The following is a 19464-nucleotide window of genomic DNA, read 5'->3' as shown; positions in this document are numbered from 1 at the left end:
TGCAGCCCTCCCCTCACTGATTCAGAAACGCTGCAGGCACTGGCAGCCTCCACCACACGTGACTGTGCCCGGGCTGGGTCCCCAGGGCCTCTGGTTCTGTGTGGAGCCCCAGGGATTCACAGGGAGTCTGCGACCTGGTGGGCGAAGCGAGCTCTGGACCCCAGCCCCACTGTGAAGGAAGTATTCAGATGCCTTTCGTGTTTGGAATGAGCATTTGCAAACTGCTGGTCTAGCTGCTTCTGTTTCTAATGATTCCCCTGCATAGAGTTGTGTGAGTTTGGAAATTCTGTGACTTCACTGGATTCGTGAACGCCTCCAAATAATGCCCCTGACAAAGTACTCTCTGAGGTCATGGATGCTTATCAACTTTCCTTTCTTTAAGCAAAACGAAAGCAAAACAGAATCTTCTAATGTAAATACATTGTGGGGACGTCGCTCATTCCTGATGATGCTTTTCTTTTGACGGTTGTCCCCAGCCTCCAGTTTTTACAATCTGCACCCTCCCTGCTGCACCTGGCTGGGATGCTGAAGATTAAAAACCACCCCCTCTTGAAAAAACCCTGCGTTCCTAGATCTGTGAGGTGTGTCCACAGGGAGGGGTAAAGTGGTGCCCTTGCTGTGGAGATCAAAACTCACTAAAATGACAAAGCCTGTGAGTGTCACAGTTCTAACGACATCTGCCTGCTGAGTTCCAGCATGACGTGCTAGGAGTTGGGAATGAAAACAGAGTTACTGCTCCCCAAGTCAGGCGGCCGTCCTGGGTGAGGCCTCTGGAACGGACACACCGTTTCTCATCCCTTCTTCTTGCTGACTGTGGACAGTGGCAGCTGCACCTGAACATAGGGAACCCCTCAGCCTTGTCCCGGGATGTCACAGACGCTGCCTTGTTAGCACACTGAGTGGAGCATTCACCCAGAAAGGTCGAGCTCCCCAGATCCTTCAGCTTGTCCTGCTCTGTGGGCTTCACGGCCTTGGGAGAGCTGTACTTGCGCGTGGCACACTTGTGGGTGGTGCTGCAGGTGGAGCCGCCGAGTTCAGAGTGCGTCCTGGACGGGCCTGGGTACGGAGAGCGGCTGCAAAGCTGGGGCTTGTGCCTCCGCAGCAGAGCTGTAAATAAATCGACTTCACCTTTGCATAAAGCAGGTCCAGATGGTTGCTGACAGGAAACTGAGGAAGCACATTTTTCCTTGAACAGTGAATCGAGTCTGAACTTTCCTGATGGCACAGAACCAGACGTGGCCATCAGGAGTCTGTGTTACTGACCAGCACTTACCTGGGTGACTTGGAGTACACTAAGCTGTTAATTTAAAAAATATATTTGAATATTCATAAAAATGCCCAGATATATCTGAGGGACAATACTTATTTCATCTCTAACTATGATTAACGTACTATCTCAACAGCTTGATGTGGCTGGCAGATCGGGGACACTGACTGAAACCAGGCTGGCCTGAGACCTCCTACTGGCCGGACCTCAGGGTTCTGAGAGTCTTGACATTTATACCACCCACGTCTCTATGCACAGCTGGTCCTTCTGGGACCAGAGCAAAATTTCCAAGACTTAAGCTGGCACAGGTTAACAATTTATCACTGTTGGCATGAGCCAGATTTAAACCACCTTCTTCAGCAATTTTCTGTAAGAAAAACAACATGTTCTTATGTTCTTAATTTGTTTATTGATTAAGCAAATCCCTGTACTGCTGATTGGCTATCTATTCTGATAGGCTTTTTACAATCACATAATCTTTTTTTTCTCTCTAAAATGACTATTTCATGTCTAAAATCTTCACACATCTAGCACGCTGATGTTTGATTATTAATTATAGGAGTCCAGTCCCTTCAGAGAGAGAGGGCGACTGTCCCCTCCCTAAAGCAGGTGCCAGTGGGAGCCACCTCCCCTCACAAAGTCCTTCTTTGCTTTAGTTGAGCCGTGACTTCCACATGGTACAGGTGCACCAATAAAGACACAGCCCAGGGCGTTCTACAGATGGGGACCCGTGGAGCCACCACACACATCAGGACTTGGAGCATCTCCTGCAGCTGGGCACTCCCCCTCAAACCCCTCAAGGGAACCCCGATTCTGAGTTCTGTCACCATAAAATGGTTTCTGGTTTGGGGACCATGCATGCAGGGAATCATAGGGTTTTTTCTCTTTAACGCTTGGCTGACTTTGCTTCCCATTGTGTGACTGCACCAAAGCTTATGCACTGTTCCCATTTGGGGGTATTATAAATACTATGTTATGGATACTCAGATATGTCTTCCGGTGGACTTAGGATTTTTTTTTTTCCTGTTGAGACCATATCCAATAGCAGACGTGTTAGATGAGAAGGGAACTAGCTTTAGCGGGTGCAGCCTAATGTATATACAGACTGGCTGCCCATTTTCCTGCCCTGACACAATGTACGAGAGTTTCTGCTGCTCCACGTCACCACTGATGCTTTTAGTTTTGGAATTCATGTTGGGGGTGTAGTGAACTCGCACTCTCAAGAAGCCTCTTTAGATTTTCTATTATCTTGTTTTATGGCACATTTAGAGGCAAAGAAATCTATGATTTTTTATTCTCATAAGCTGGGTGGTGACTCACTTTAAACACACACGTAAACACACACACACATCACACACCACACACACACACCATACACACCCCAAACCACACCCCACATACACACAGAGAAGGTGAAGTTTTTTAAAAAAATGCCATTTTGTAATAAAACGCACATTTTTGTCAGTCTAGAAAATAAATGTTCGTGCAGTTTTCTGTGTTTTGCATAAATTTTCTCTTATCCCTATACATGTGAGATAGAATAGGGCAGTAATGGAACAGTCTCTACTTTCAGAGAGATTCCATTTTAAAGTGTTAATATTTGACCATCCATTTAAATACCACCTTTCAGTTTAATTTCATTTAGAAATTCAGAAAACATCAGATTTTCAATTTTATGTTCTAGTTATCCTCAGATTGGATTTCATTTTTATGGACTCTCTTTCTATATATATATGTATAATATATATCACATTTGAAAGATGAAATTTTCCATTTTTTTTCAAAACTAAAGCCTAAGTAATGTTTTAAGAACATCAGCTAGAAATTCTGAAGTTGGAAGCTTTAAAAACATTTAGAAGATATTTAACACCCCATGATTTATTATTTGAATAATTTGACAGTGTTAATCTGTATTTAATCTTATTCCATTGCCTTTTCCCACTTTTAAGAAGCTGTGGCCGATAAAAGGAACTGACTCCAGATCTGTGCAAAGCAAATACATGGTGATTGGAGTGGACTGTGGATCCTCTACAAATACATACATATATGTAAACATATGCATGCACACACACATGCCCATCTGTATACATGTTATTGTGCATGTACACATATGCACGTGTGTGTGTATACGTACAAGCATGCACGCATACACGCATGTGTGCATTCATACATAGAATCAAATGTCACCAAGAGCAGAAACTTGTTTTCAGCTCATTGGGAAACTACACATATACCCTTGAGCTGCTGAGAGTGTAGCGTCAAAGTGCAGGTGCATTTCAAATACTGATGGATGGTCCACAGGTGCCCCATATCCACACCAGCATCACTAATATCTCTATACCAAAAAAATTCTCACATGGATCTTGTTAATTTCATTTGATGAAAGTTACAGTATTGCCACTAGTTTTTGCTTCCTTTGATGCTTGGGGCTCTTTCTAAACTTTATATTCAAATCAAGTTTGTTTTATTGAGATTACACTAAGTGCTTCAATTTATTTAGGGACTGTTAACATCCTTAAACTGCTAAGAGCTGCCGTCAAGCAATAGTAGTTTTATCTCCACCTACCTAGACATTTTTTATTATCTTTCAGAAAGATAATAAAACTTTACTCTTAATCCCTAAGTAAATTTGTCGGTTTATTGTTGCTGCTGTTGTTATCAATAGATATTGTTTTTTCCATTATGTTTTCAGGTGTTTGCATGTTTTATTAACTTTATAGTTCTATGCCTAACTGAATTATTTTATTGTTTGTCATAGTTTATTTTTTTTTTTTTTTTTTTTTTTTTTTAATTTTATTTTGTCGATATACATTGTAGCTGATTAATGCTCCCCATCACCAAAACCTCCCTCCCTTCTCCCTCCCCCCTCCCCCCAACAATGTCCTTTCTGTTTGCTTGTTGTATCAACTTCAAATAATTGTTGTTGTTATATCTTCTTCCCCCCCCCCCCCGGTTTGTGTGTGTGTGTGTGTATGTGTGTGTGTGTGTATGTGTGTGTGTGAATTTATATATTAATTTTTAGCTCCCTCCAATAAGTGAGAACATGTGGTATTTCTCTTTCTGTGCCTGACTTGTTTCACTTTGTCATAGTTTATGAGTTGAAGCACTTGGGTTCTTTTATCAGAAGGTGCAGATACTTCTGCCTTCCCCTCTCTACTTTCCTTAATGCCTTGGGAATAACGTTAATAATAAGGATGTGGCGTTTTCTCACTGTGGTGATGACGCTCTGGGCTTCAGATGAAGTCTCCGGAGGACACTGGTGATGTCACCGACCAGTCCTCTTCATAGCCACGAGGCACCTTGCACTCCTAATCTGTGGAGACTGTTTTAAAAGCCAGGGAGAGGCGTGACATGCGACCCAGTGCGCTCTCGGCCTCTCAACAGGACCCCTCCGCAATCCGCTAATGAAGTTGACGGATCCGGATCCGGATCCGGATCCCGAGTACGAGCGTTCTGTGTCCTCGGCCCGGAACCGCGCAGGCGTCGCACAGCTCGCGCTCGTTTGCGGCTGGGTGGCTTTGGCCGCTGTTTACATTTCTCGGGATGCTCCAGTGAACCGAGGCGGAGCTTTCTTTTCAACTTGCCGTGCGGGTGAATTTAGGAGTCGATGCCGCGCCAGCTTTACAACGCAATTTGTGGGTGTTTCTTCCCGACGCTTCGGGTCCTCTGCTTGGCTTTCGGGGCGTCCCTGGCTGGCCGTGGCCGTAAACCTCGGAGCTGCGGGGCGCCCGGTGGCCGGAGCGCGCTCGTCCGGCTCTTCTGCCTCCAGGGGGCGGCCTGGCCCGGGCGCGGCCCCGACTCCCGGGGGTCCCCGCGTCCCCTGGTCACGGCTACGGCGAGCCCGGCGGGGACGGGGACGCGGGCGCGGTGGGGTCGCCGGGCGCAGCAGGCTCGGGGGTCTCCATCCACCGAACCACCGGGCCTTGGGAGCAAAGCCCGGGAGGGGCCGGGACCGCGTCCGCGCTCTAACCCCCGGCTGCTGATGAGCCACGTGAGCCGGGCCCGAATGCAGGCCGCGGTGGGGGTGGCTGCCGTGTCGCCTGCTCCGTCCCGCCCGCGGGCAGGCAGGGTCTGCGGAGCGCTCCCCGAACCTGTCGACCCGGGGCGACCTGCGCGCCTCCGCGCCCGGGGGACCCGCCACACCCCGGAGGCCGGCCTGGCCCGGTGGGTCCTCCCAGGGACCCCGGATGCTCGCGGGGCAGCTCCGCACGTGGGGACCGGCTGCGCTGCAGACGGCGCTGGCCGTGGGCGTTTTACTGCCACCCTCCGAACCCTCGGGAGCACGCTCGAGGACGCGCTGCGTCCCGGGTCTCTGTCACTGCGTCCTTACGCTGCATTCTGATTCACGATTCTGCGCCTTCCTCCTGCGTCTCACGTCGCCCTGTCGCCCTGTCGCTGGGGATGCCTCGGGGTCTGCGACCTCGCTTCAGCCCCGCGGGAAAGCGCGGGGATGGACCGTCAGCGTCCGCGGCACTGGGACCAGCGGGACGCCCAAGAGGAGCCCGAATCTGCCCTTGTGAAGTGCGGCCACTGCGGCCATGGCCAGGCTGTGACAAAAGAGCAATACGTGTGGCACAGACGGTAATGCACAGTAAGATCAACGCAGTGCTTCTGTCAGTGTCCCCAAAAGTGGAGTCTGGGGAGGTTTGTGTGCGGCGGTGCCTGGAGGTGATCCCGGGAGCAGGGGTGTGGAGCCCGCCCGAGGTGAAGGCCGGTGGGAGGGTCCCCGCGCAGGGCTGTGCTGCTGAGATGTCCCAGCACGGGCCCTGGGTCCCATCCCGCAGGGCAGGGTCCTCTGGCCAGCGTGCGTGGCTCCTCTCAGGATCGGTCCCCCTGGAGCAGCAGGAGCAGCTGCTCACTGGCTCTGTCCCCGCGCCCGGCTGGGGTCTCCCTGGGGGCTGTTGATGGCCAGCTGGGCTGTGACCCTGCTTGGGGCCAACAGTCTCTTGCCACGTTGCTCTGTGACTGTAGTTGGAGAAGCCTCCCTGCCCCAAGGACCAGCCACTGCCCTGGTCTCCATCGCTGGGAACCCGATTAGCTCAGTGGATGCCTGGGGGTCCACTCTGTCCCGAGCCACCCAGCCACGCTGGCGTGACCCACACACCCCTCATGGCCTCAGCCGCGGGGTCTTGCCCTCCAGAGACTCCACTGCAGTCGGCCGCCTTCCCACCCTGGCACCCACCTATGGCTCTGCATCTCCACCCTCTTACTGGAGACCTGGCACCCAGCTCCACAGACGCTGGTCATCCGTGTCCACCCTGCTGTGCCCTCCAACATCCACCCTGCCGTGTGTCCCTGGTCCCCTTGGTGCATGGTCTTTGGTTCTAAGCTATCTCTGCACTTCCTCCTCCCGCCGTGCTGGGCTCAGACTTCGGTTATCGCTCAGGTGGACCAGCCTGAGGAAGAAGATGGATTTTACACGCCATTGGCCCAGGAGGGGTCTGGGGTAGTCTCTGGCCTCTAGGGAAGGAGATTCTGCCCTTTGACAATGAGGAGAGTCTGCTTCAACCAGCCTGGAGGGTCCAGGACTGCAAGGATCAGCCGCTCAAGTGTCCTGCCGCTCCAGGGTGTGACCACGAGGACACTCGGACACCACGGCCCTGGCCCTGTGCTGGAGGCTCCTGCTGGTCTGGCCTTTGTCCAGAGCTCTGAGGATGCCTATGTCCATTTTGGGGGCTCTGGAGCTGCACACTCTGCACCCTCAGCACGTCCTATGCCCTCATTCTGCCCGAGCATCAGCCTCAGTGTCACAACCAGGCTTCAGTCCCGCCTCCCCCACCAAGAGTCTCAGGAGGTGGGACGTTAGCATGCAGGGTGGTCGCCACCTTGCTGTCCAGAGTCCGTAAGCACCTGACCATGCAGCACCCTCCTGCAGAGCCCGTCCTGGCCCAGGTCCTCGCTCTAGTGGCTTTGCCTTAAAATCTGGGCCTGAGACACTGCATTGTGAAAGTGGTTGTCACGATCTTTGTGTTGCTGTGAAGGAATACTAGAGACTGGTAGATTTATAAAGAACAGAAATGTATTTCTGACAGTTCTGGAAGTGGGAAGCCCAAGATCAAGGTGCCCATGAGTTCGGGCTCTGGACCTCCAGGAGGAGGAATGCCACGTCCCTGCAGGACAGGAGAGCGGGAACCCCCTCCAGGCCCTGTCGTAGTGGCATCAGTCCGTTCACGAGCGCAGAGTCCCACCTCCCAGCACTGCTGCGTGGTGATGAGGTTCTCACATGTGAATTTGGTGGGGACACATCCAGAGCACAGTAGTGGTTCATCAGGCAATCCAGGGGGCAAGAGGAAGGACAGAGAGACACTGACAGAAGTGCCGAAAGCAGTGGAGCAACATGTTATCAAGTGAATCTCAGCTGTGGGCCCCTGGGCTGGGCCTTCCTGGGACTGGCTGAGAAGCATAAAGAGCTCCCCTCAGAACTGCCCACCCTCAGGACAATAGGGAGGAGGGTTTGCCAACACCCACTGATTGCGAGTTGCCAGAGAAGCTTCAACAAGCCTACACTTTGCGGCTGCACGTGCCCCGTGAGTCAGCTATTGCCACGGTGATGCTGCATAACAAGCAGCCCAAGTGCAGTGGCTCATGATTTATTGCCACTCATAAGGGAGGTTCTGCTGACTTAAGGGAGACAGGTCAAGAATGGGGACCAGGTGTGTGGGGGGTGGCTGTCCGACGGATGGATGGAGTCTGATTAAAGACTTGAAGGTTGGGGTGTGAGACTGCCCTGCTTGGCCAGCGCAGGGCTGGAGGGAATGTCTGAGCAGGCACCATGGGGTCACCCACACCCCCAGACAGATGCAGAACCCTGCATGGGTTCCACAGATCAGGGTGGCCACAGTGAGGCTTAACCAGCCTCTGCTGCTGTGTTGAAAATCAGCTGAGCAGGGCAGAGACTGACACAGGACGAGCACTGAAATGAAAAAGACACAGAAGTGACATGGGAGGAGGCTTCACAACTGTTCCTCCCAGTCAAAGTAGTCAGACCAGTTGAGGTTGCACATTTTTCTCTTTGTTATTTGTACTTAGAGGAAGTAGTGGTGACAAACTCTGCTGCCTAATAAATGCATGAGAAGAGTGTCTGCTGGATCCTGCACCGCTCTGCCTCTGCCCTGTCGAAGCTTTAGTTCACACCGTGGCATGTGCACCTGTCACATGCATGGGAGACCTCACTCATTAATACCTCTAAGGATTTTCTATTTGACAAGCTGTGTAACAGCAATAATAAAAATAATGACTCATAATATTAACTTAATATTTGTGCTTTGTAGCCATTAAAGAAATATCTCAATATGCCATGTCTCCTTCTGTATTAAACAATGTGTATACAAAACTGGAACTCTGGATGGTTTTATGAGTCCATTTGAAAAATCACCTTGCAATTCTACTAAGATAAAATGACAGCATATATTCATATGTAATGTAACTGATTTTGTTTTTTTTTTTTTTTTTTTTTTTTTTTTTTTTTCTACTGTGTTTTCTTTATTTCAAGCCACAGGTCTACTTGTTGAGTTCTCAGGGGTCAAGTGGGTTATATATAACACCAGAGTCTACAATAGTGTCATCACATTAAGAAACAGAATTGCTGGATTTTTTTTTTTCATTATGTAAAAAGCTCACTTCTTGGGAATCCATGGTTGGTACTATTATGATATACTTGAGATGTATCTTGCTCCAATTAACATTATCATGCTACTCACTATAAAAAAACCCAAAGGCAGACTAGAGAACATAGTACGATCACCACTTTCAGGAGACTGAGTTGTAACCCAACCCATTGACTTAATCACAGCTTTCTTCCAAGTAGAATAACGAGTTTCACTTTCTGTAGCCTGGATCTGTGGTTCAAACCGTTCCATCCTGACGGCTGACAAATCCTTAGGTTCAAGACTCCAAACGCCTACTCCTTCTGCAGTTCCTGCTGCCATGGCAGCTCCCAGTGCTTCAGAGAAATGTGCAGAAGTTTCTGTTGATTAGCTTAGATCTTCCCTAACATGAGCCCAGGCAGGCAGCATATAGAACAGGGAGTCATTTCTAGGCTAGGATGACCACGGACAGCCAGGCTCACCCTGTGCCAACTTTACTTTGTTAGGGTGTTTGTTTATCTGCATGTGTTGGAAACTTGCTGGTGTCTGCAGAAGGTACACAGTCCAATAATTCACAGTCTCACGCCCAGTGAATGCACACTTTAGTCACAGGGCTTTTATTCCACGTTCCTGAAAGCTGCTCAAGTTCCTCATCACTCTGGAGGACTTGGGGCAAATCTTACCCCATCCCTTGCCTCTAATTGCCCACTGCTGCCCATCCTATTTGGGGCTGTGACATCTGTGTCTGTGTAATTGCATTTATGGGTCAATGTGGGAAGAGTGGGAGTCTTTCACCGTGCTGACCGCTGGTATTTGTATCAGGCAGGGTTCAATAAAAAAGCAGCAGCAGGAGAAAGATACCTATTAAGGGATTTGTTGCAAGGAACCCATTTAAGCGATGGTGGGGGCTGTCCAAGGAAGTCCGGAATCTACAGGGCAGATCACAGAAGGGCAGACGGGAGCTCTTGACACCCAGCACAGGTCACATGGTATCTTGGTGGCTCACAGTCAAGCGTTTGGTCGCTACTAAGGCCTAGTAGTAGGCCAACTTTATGCATCAAAAAGACAACTACACTCCATAAACGTGACCTCTCTACTTGTGTTGGTCTATGTACAGTCATGGGCTGCATAACAATGTTTCAGTCAACCTCAAACCACATGTCCGATGGTGGTCTCGTAAGATTATAAGGAGCTGAAAATTTCCTATCACCTAGTGACGTTGTAGCCATTGTAACGTCACAGTGGAAGACATTACTCACATGTTTGTGGTGATGCTGGTGTAAGTAAAATGACTGCAAAGTGTACCGAGGAAAAGTGCCCAGCTTACCCATGGCAAGATGCTCCCAAGGGTAGCTCAGACCTTTAATGTAGAAAGCTAAGCCTTTGACAGATTAGATCTGACCCCAAGAGAAAGAAAGGACTGCTGGCAACTTTAGAATTCTTGCTTTTTAAAATGTTTCCCACCCATCTCCATAACAAAATAACAGTTAATTACAGTTACTAACACTCCCTGAGTGCTTGCTGAGTGCCGAGCCCTGTCCCTACCTGTCACTTATAACTTAATGGGGGTGGCATCGTTCTAATCCACACTTAACAGATAAGGAAAGTGAGGCACAGAGAGACTCAGTAACATTGTTACGGGTCCTGTGCTCATGCCACTAGTGGCCGGTGTAGACAATAAACAGATCCATTGCTGTTTCCTTTCCTAATACACTTTTCACAACAATGAAATCACCTAACGATGCATTTCTCAGAACACGTCCCCATCGTTAGGCTACGTGTGACTGTGATGTCCATCAATAAAGTTTTATAATTTTCTCCATTGTAAAATATCTGTGGAGCAGTATTCTCGGGTACTTTATATTAGGGTTGTTGTTATAAATTATTATTTTTAATTATATTTTTAACCATTTTGGAGTAGGAAGGTGTGATTCATACTGGTCACATGGCCAGCCTCTCTGTTACATCGCATTAGTTCCAACACTTTGGCTGTATTGACGGTTTTGCACGTTCTTCCATCTGTGAGTCCTGCCAGGGTCCCGTTGTTCTTCTGTCTCTTATTCTTCGTTCTCTTTCTTTTTTGGTGTCTTCTAGGACATGACTCAACAGGTGCTCAGCAGGGGCAGGAGCAACAGGCTTCTTCTGTTAACTCCAACCTTCCCCACCAAGGCTGTCTGGGATTTGTAACGTTTTAGGTTACTGAGTTTCCAAAAAGCTAGGATGAGTGCGTTTACCCAATTACTGTGTTTTCCCTACAGATAACTGTGACAAGCCGCTGGCGTCTGCCCTGCCTCCAGCAGCCTTCAGCAGCTCGTCAGAGCTGTCCAGCAGCCACAGCCCCGGGTTTGCAAGACTTAACCGAAGAGACGGTGAGTTCACTCATCTCTTACTGATCCGTGGTAGAGGTCATCAATTTTAATAATCTCTGCATTTCTTTTGATATCATAAGTGAATTATCCATTGCACAGAAAGTAAAATTCTTAACACTTATTTAAATGGATTTGTAGAAATTCTTCCATCTGAAATTCGCGGTATGTAAATATCATCGATTCGTTGATCACCGAGCACCGCGATGCTGGCTTCTCTCTCCGTGGAACAAATCATGCGGGAAGTGGCGTGAACAGCACTTGCTTAAACATTTAGTATAATCATTTCAACATAAAAATATTTAAAGGCCTTTGGATATGCCAAGTTTTTCACTTATCTTGGGAAGTATTTTTCTATCACGAACATTCAATTTGATGGGCACATTAACCCTGTGGTTGCAGTATTCTTCGGCTTTGAGTTGAACAACACTCAGAAGGTGCATTCATTTTCGATTGCTGCTGCCGAACATTACACTAAACATTTAGTGGTGAAAACAACTCGAACATATTCTCACACAGACCCGGAGGCCAGAAGCCCGCACGGAGTCTGACTGTGCTAAGATCACAGTGTCGTCAGGCTGGCTGCTGCTGGGGCCACCGAGGAGAGGCTGTTTCCCGCCGCCCAGGACTGGACCCCACAGCTCCCTCCTGGGCTCCTGGCCCCTTCCTCCACCTTGAAACCAGCCGCTCCAGTGGAGTTGTTCCCTCACTGCCGTCTCTCTGGCTGTAATTCTCTCCCCTGTAAAGATCCTTGTGATTACATGTGGCCCACCTGGACCATCTAGGGTAATGTCAAGGTCAGATGATGTGCAACCTTAGTCCCTTCTTGCCACACAAGGTAATGTCCTCGCAGCGTTTCTGATGCAGCATTAGTTGGCCTCCCACAGAAGGCTAGAAAAGTATTCTTTAAAGATGCTTGTCAATTAAAATAAAGAACAACATTCCCTGTTGAGGAACAGGGACTTAATGCTACCCACGGCCCGACAGGGTTACTGTACACGTGCATTCGAACACTTCCATCCTGCGAGCATGTCTGACTCTGCACCTGTGCTGATGACAACCGCAGAAAACCTGAGTTTCGAGTCCTAAGTTCTTTTTCTCAGAAAAAGAAAGATCCATAAAACTTACAAGCACGGGGAAGCGCAGGCATCCTTTTGACTCCTGTCATGCAGCACTGAGGTGACAGTCTGTGTGTAAACTCCAGGGAAACACAACTGGCACTATTTACACTGAAAAGTCTTGTAGAAACCCCAGCCACACGAGGAAGGCCCTGGTATTGCTCGCTTGGTGCTTTCTCTTTCTTTTTTCTTCTTTTCTTTAGCACTGTTGCTCCTGGTCCCGCGGCTGCTCTTGGTCTCTTGCCCGGGACTGGACCCCACCTGGCTTCCCTCCCTGGGGTGTTGCAACCACAGGGGGGGACCCTAAACAACTGCCATCCCAAGTAGGCAGGGGCCCCTCGCTCTGCCCATGCACCCCTCCTCCCCACGCCTCTGCCTGTCCTTCCTCGTCTGCACTGCGGGACAGGTGGATGGGGGACAGGGGGACAGGGGGACAGGGGGACAGGGGGCTGGGAAGCAGGGGGAAGGAGCTGGGGGGCAGGGGGGTTGGGGCAGGGCAACCTCACACCAGCCCGCCTGGTCAGGCTCGCAGCCACCATGCAGCTCAGCCACCATGCAGCTCAGCGTGTCCTGCGTCCAGACACACGTCTGCAGGAGCCATGGTGCATGCTTAGCTGGTAGGTCTTTTTCCTTTCCTCAGAAGATGTTTATTGGAGCCCCGTTACATCTGGATTTCTAACATCGCTCTCAGTGGATTCGCGTTGTCCTGAAACACAAAGGTGAAATTAGATTACAGCCTCCTTCTCAGGCTTTTCTCGGTAACAAACTATTTATCCAAAACTGCCACAATAAAGAAAAGGGACACTCTTTTGGTGCCAATAAAACACAATAAAAGAAGGAATATTTCAGAAAAAAAATCAGTGTTCATTCTCATTTAAGTCCTAATCATTGTACTCCTTTTAGGAGAAATGTAATATTTGTCTTTTAGAAATAAATTAGGAAAGTCTATATTTCAATCAACTCCTCTCAAAGCTTCACAGATGATGCAATGAGAGGAGCTAACATATGTAAATCACTAAATTTATCTTCTGTTTCTCTGTAAATGTTTAGTAAACGTAGGTTGGGTTAAATCACATTTCCTACTAGTGTATACAAGCGTCAGGGTTTCCATCAGTGAAAATCATTCAAGTCTTTATTTTCCTACAGCTCATAATGAAGCAAGATATCAACCTTAATGAATTTTATTTGCATGTTAATTAAGTTTAAACCAGCTCCTTTTAATTATCTTTCACTTGCTTATTTGTTGTTTTGATTGGGTTTTATTTTATTTTTCCCCCTATTGATAGCCTACAGCGTGCAGACAGGAATTAAAAATTGAGAGTGACTTACTGAAGGCATAGAGTGTTTCTGTTGTTTTGACATCCCTCATTTGGTTTGGATCAGGCTGTGAATGGTGACTGCACAAGTGATCGGAACGTGAATAACTATACTAATAAATTAATTCCTCAGTCAGAAACACATAAAAACTTTAGTCAATCCGCAGCGAGTCTGGGAGCCTCACAGCTAAAAGAGGAACAGGCAGAAAGCCCAGTGATTTCCTGGTTAGACGTTCCATGCATTTGGTCTGTACTCCAGGGTGAGTTGGGTACGGAGGTTACAATGTCTAGTTGCCCAGCTCACCAGAACAGCAGAAAGATGAGGGACAGAACGACATCCATCCTCCTGGAGGGAGGGAGTGAGGCTCATGGGGTGGACTTCTCTGGACAAGCCCAGCCCTCTGTTGCCCCAGGGACACTCTGGGAATCTTCAGGAGTCATCATACAATCAACAAAGTCATTGACTCCATTTCCTTGTAGAAAGAATTCGATCTGTCCATGAGAGATTGCCTAGCTCGGGAAGAATAATCCAGAATCACCTGAAGCCATCACAGTGCCTCGTAGACGGTACCCGCGGCGCTGTAATGGAGCTGCGTGTCTCTCTTCTTTCATTCGCTGTTTCTGTGCATGGAGTTTAGGTGTCGCTTGAATTTTAGTGTATGTCTTTAAATAAAATGTGTGTTGGTATTTTACCCTAAATGATGTAGTTGATCAGGCAGTCTCTAGGCACCATTAAAAAGTGAAATAATTTCAGTGCATGAAAATAAGGCTGAAAATAAGGCAGTGCATGTGGGACGCCGAGGAGGCTGCTGGAGGAGAAGGGACAGTGTGATCTGTATCAGCGAGATGCTTCTATGCTCTCATCTATGTGAACAGCGAAAGGAAGAAAATCGCCTTTTCTACCAGATGACTGTATAGCGCCTTTCGTTTTTTCTGGTTCTCTTTTGTCTACTGAAAAGGATAAAATATTTCTATTTTGAATAAAAGAAGAGCATCTGCACAGGCCCTCTGTCTTCCTTCATGCCTGGATCTTCTGCTGGAAGATGGATGGAGAGAAAACATCCCTCTGCCCAGAACACAATGGGCGTCCAGACATTGCTCACAAAAGTGACAAGTCTCCAGCCAGCTCTTGCCCAGCCAGTCCCTTTCATGGGTCAGAGGTACGGGGTCAGCTCAGGGCTGCACAACCAGATTCCTACCTTGCAATTTGCTGCTTTGCTGTGGTGGTTCCCAGCTCACTTCTAAATGTGGGAGCAGTTGGAAGATACTGTCCTGAGACTTCAGCTGAATTAGAAAATATTTAAAGAAGTCCTGGGGAATATTCCATAGCTACTTGAACTTGGCCAACCATCTGATTGATTTGATTTAACACTCTATCTGCAACATATTGGATCAAATGAACAATTTCAATTGAGTTGTGCTAAATTTAAAGAGAGATTAAAAAAAATAACCTATAAGCCTGCTCATGGAGAGGGACAAGTGTCAGATATACTGCCATACAGTTTAAATGTATTATGTCAACAGAAAGGCAGTTTCCCAAGAGAGCCATGACAGGTCTGTGCTCGTGGCATTCAGGTTTGTAACCCTGTAGTGACCCTCTCTCTGCAGCAGTGGAGCCTGCAGGGGTAGAAGATGCCTATGGAGGTGACAGGGGCATGCTGTGTAGGTTTTAAGTCTCAAGATACTGTATTAAATGAGACAGACCTGGAAGACAATAGCTCAGGTGTCGCAAACCAGTGGTCCATAGGCATCATCTGGCCAGAGATAAGAGGAATAGCTTAGGGGGTGTTCTCCTCAGCTGACCGTGGTCCCTAGTTTTCTCACCTGCTTCACATACTCACTTACCTTCAAGTCCAGGGAGACATTTGAATTTGAGACCACGGTCACAGATGCTGTTATTGAGATGTGTATCTTGAGGAAGCTGGAGCTGTGGATCTAAGCATCTGAGAGGACAGCAATGTGGGTTCAGTGTAGCATTTGAAAATGTTGGCGAGCTAGCAAGCAGAGGGAACCAAGATTAACAGAAGGAAGCCCAGAGGTGAGCTGCCCTCTGAAGCTGTCCCTCTGCTTCTGGATAACCTGGCCTGAAGGAGAAAGCCACGGCTGAATGGCTGAGAGGCCAAGCAGAATTGTTCCAGCCTCACAGGTCTGAAGTTCAAAACTGGAATTCAGAGACCAACATGAGGAAGAGGAGCCTGGGATAACAACACCAGCTTTGGGCCATGTCCTAAGAGGAAACCATAAATAGACTAGTATTCATAATTATTAAACCCTGATTGTAAAAAAGTTCAATCTCTGACCGGATTACCCTATCACTATGACTAAAAGGAAAAGAAAATTAACTCTAGAGGAAAATAAACCATCCAGAGCCTAATATTATTTTTACATTTTTAAAATAAAATTATCCACCTAATAAATAGAAATAATCAGGCACATAATAAGAAAAGATTGAGCCAAAAACCAAGGGAACAAAATAGAGTACAAAAATTGATAAAAATAATAGAGTTACAAGACATAATCTTTAAAATAAATATAATTAACATGTTCCAGATATTAAAAGATGAGAAATCTCAGCAAATAACTGGAAATTAAGCTAAATTAAAATGAAATCAAATAAAAATTCTAGAAATGAAAAAATAAAATAACTAAAATAAGGAACTTTATGGATAGGCTCAGGAGCAGATTAGATACAGCTAAAGAGAAAATTGGGAAAGGGAGAAATAAGTCAGAAGAAAATATACGTACTGAAGCACAAAGCAGCAAAAACAATGTGAAATACTGTACAGAGAAATGATTTAAAAACAAAGAAGCAAAATGGTGCAAAAAATACAGAAAAGTGAATAAGAAATATTAGGTTAAAATGAATTACATATGTAGTACAATGCTGTTGACTGAAACAGTCACAAGCCAGACCAGATTCAAAGGGAAGAGAAACAGACCTACCTTTCATTGTTAAAGAATTTGAGACCATGTGTTGAAACAGCACAGCAACCTTGAGCATGAGTGTTTAATTCATTGTTTTATATCCAGCATCTTGTGTTCCTAGTTCTAACTATGTTCTTTTGGAGATTTGGCTAAATGTGTGTCAAAACATTATTTTGCTATTATACTTAATTTTCAAATGTTGGAATATCCAAACATGGTGAAGAAAATTAAACTTAAATGTAGTCAAAAGTAATAATAATAGTAATAATAATAATAATCACAATCAGAATGCCTGGCTTCAGGTACTTACAGCTCAGCTTGAATTATCTAACACAGGCATCATGCATATTTTCTGTAAAGAAGCAATTTGTACAGATGTTGAGCTTTGTGGGTCATACCGTCTCTGTGACAACTCTGTTCTGCCTTTGCAACAAAAGCAGTCAGGTTTTATTCGGGAATATGGCGGACTTGAGGAGAGATATTGGGCTAACCCATCTCTCCAGTAGAACTGAAGGACGATGGCCAAACTAAAACCATCTCAAAGATACAGGTTTACTTAGAGTTTTTAAAAGAAGAGGTTGAGGGAATGGAATGTGGGAAATGAAAAGCAGGAAGGAGGGAGTCACATAAGGGGACAGGTGCAAAGTCTCACCAATACTCCGTCTGGTTTCTGTTCTAATCCTTGATGTTATTTTAGGGTCCTGCTAGATTTTTATCTGCTTCAGGATGGAATCAGCACAGCTTTATTCATGTCTTCTTTGGTTTCTCAGGGTCTGGATAGTACGTGTCTCATGGCAAGTTTGAAACTTCAGGCTGACTGGAAAGCAATTGTACAGTTATGTAAATAATGCCATCTTGCCCTGTAACCAAGTCTCAAGGTATTACCTAAGCATGGGAAAAGAGGGAACTCAGAGAAACACATGCCAAGAGAAAAACTTTTTTTTTCCATTTTCTAGAGCCCATGTTGTTTTAGGTCCCCACACGGCTTCAGTCCTGCTCACTCCTGCACTATCATTATCTCTACTTGACATATGAGGACTGAGATCATCTGAAGGTGAAGATGATTTCTGAGGTCACATGAATTTGCATTTCAAAGACCACATTTTCAGTTTTTCTTGTTTCTTTAAAGATTGTTCATAAATATTTTTTGTTCTGAAATTGATACATAGACTTAATTTGGTCAATTAGCATCCCGTCCTAAAATTAGCAAACAGACATTAACACATAAGTTACATTTCTTGAGGTGTATATTATATTTATCAAAATGTCAAGTAAGAAAACATTTCCCATCTGGGAAGTGCTATAATGGATTAAAGGACAGAATAATAATGTTTCAAACTAAATATTTTTGGCAGCTTTGGGGGAAATAATGGTCAGACAGTGTCATGAAGTTATGTCCCCTTCCCTCAAACCACCTGGCAGAGTTAAGTGCCTGTACTTTAAAAAGTCTGCAGGCTGGATGTCTATCTGGAGTCACATCTGGAGTGACAGATTAAGGGCTCTGCAAATCCACTCCCCATAAAAAGCTATGATAATACTTGTACAAATTGTTAAAATCATTTTTAAAAAATAATTATTTAAAAAATTAACAAGACTTTAAACAACCAGATGAGAATTATTCAAGAGAAATGTTGAGGTCTTGGTGAGAACAGTACACTTTGTGGCTTCTTAACTTGGACTGATGACATCCTTCTCTTCCCAGATATGTCATAGACTAAAAAGCCAGCAGCCTAGAAACTAAAGCCACCGTGAATCCTGCAGCTCTGCAGACACTGGAGGGAAGAACACTGGAGGGTTTGCACCTCCCAAAAAGTTTCATCTCCAAAGAACTATGGCCCTTTGAGCTGTCAGGCAGCTCCCTGGAAAGACCTTATTCACTGGGATTATCTTTAGTTGAACTGGCTGAGAGCTTTCTCAAGGAGGAATCACCCTCTCTGCAAGGTGTTTTTTAGAAACACTGTACAATGATTAATGCCACAGCTGCCTAAGGCAGTGATAACACTTGAGGCAAATGGGAAGCAGGGACTGGGAAATAAGACATTGTGAGTGTTTTGGATTTGAGAAGCCACGTGCATGTGCTGTGTGCATGCCCAGAAAATGCCTGAGGATGTCACCCTCTCTCATCCCCACATGACCTGATGCAGGAAGTGAAGGCTAAGGTAGAGTTGTAAACTATCTGAATGTTGAAAAAATACCCTCAAGTAGCACAGAGCACCCAGAGCCTTGTGGAAAAGGTTGAGAGACATTTTTGTTAAAGAAATTTAAGGAAATCCCTATTTAATTATTAGCTGATTACTAAGCTCACTGATCAGAGACTGCAGTGGCTTTACCAGATTAAGAGTACAGACATTGCAAAATTAGTCCAGAATAGTCACTGAACAAAGAAACAGCAGGAACAATAACAAAACAACAGCAATAGCAACAACACCAAGAAGCATCACTAACAAGCCCCAGAGAGAGGAGAAGAATCTGTGTTCCAGAATGGTCACACTTTATTACTTAAATGTACAATTTTTAAAAACAAAATTATAAGATGTGATAAACCAGGAATATATGACCAAACACAGACAGAAAAAAAGTCAATAGAAAGCGTTCCTGGGGAAGTCCATATGTTGAGGTTACTAGATGAGAACTTTTCATTTGCCATTTTATGTATATTCAGAGAACAAATAGAAACTAAAGGAATATATTAAAAGAAAGTATAAGGAGAGAGAACTTTTAAAAAGAGATAAATTATAAGAAGAAAAACAAATAGAAATTTTGGAGTTGAAAGTATAATAACTGAGAAGTGCTCAACAGAGAAATTTGACCTGCCAGAAAAAATAATCTACAAACTTGAAGATCAATTGAGATTATCTGGTCTGAGTAAAAGAAAGAAAACAAAAT

The 19464-nt window shown here is 46.0% G+C and overlaps 1 protein-coding gene across 1 annotated transcript in view; it reads left to right on the top strand.

The window, feature by feature from the left end:
- The first annotated feature begins 6755 nt into the window (after window positions 1–6755).
- The window catches only part of LOC134370151 (contactin-associated protein-like 4), a 167595-nt gene continuing 154886 nt past the window's right edge, over window positions 6756–19464 (top strand). Inside the window, exons 1-2 of the mRNA XM_063087160.1 lie at window positions 6756–7068; window positions 11112–11222. Coding sequence (XP_062943230.1) covers window positions 6756–7068; window positions 11112–11222 — 424 coding nt within the window. The remainder of the gene's footprint in view (window positions 7069–11111; window positions 11223–19464) is intronic.

Source organism: Cynocephalus volans, chromosome 1 (assembly GCF_027409185.1).
Source record: "Cynocephalus volans isolate mCynVol1 chromosome 1, mCynVol1.pri, whole genome shotgun sequence".
In the NCBI taxonomy this organism is placed as follows: domain Eukaryota; kingdom Metazoa; phylum Chordata; class Mammalia; order Dermoptera; family Cynocephalidae; genus Cynocephalus; species Cynocephalus volans.
This window is presented reverse-complemented; position numbering and strand designations above follow the sequence as displayed.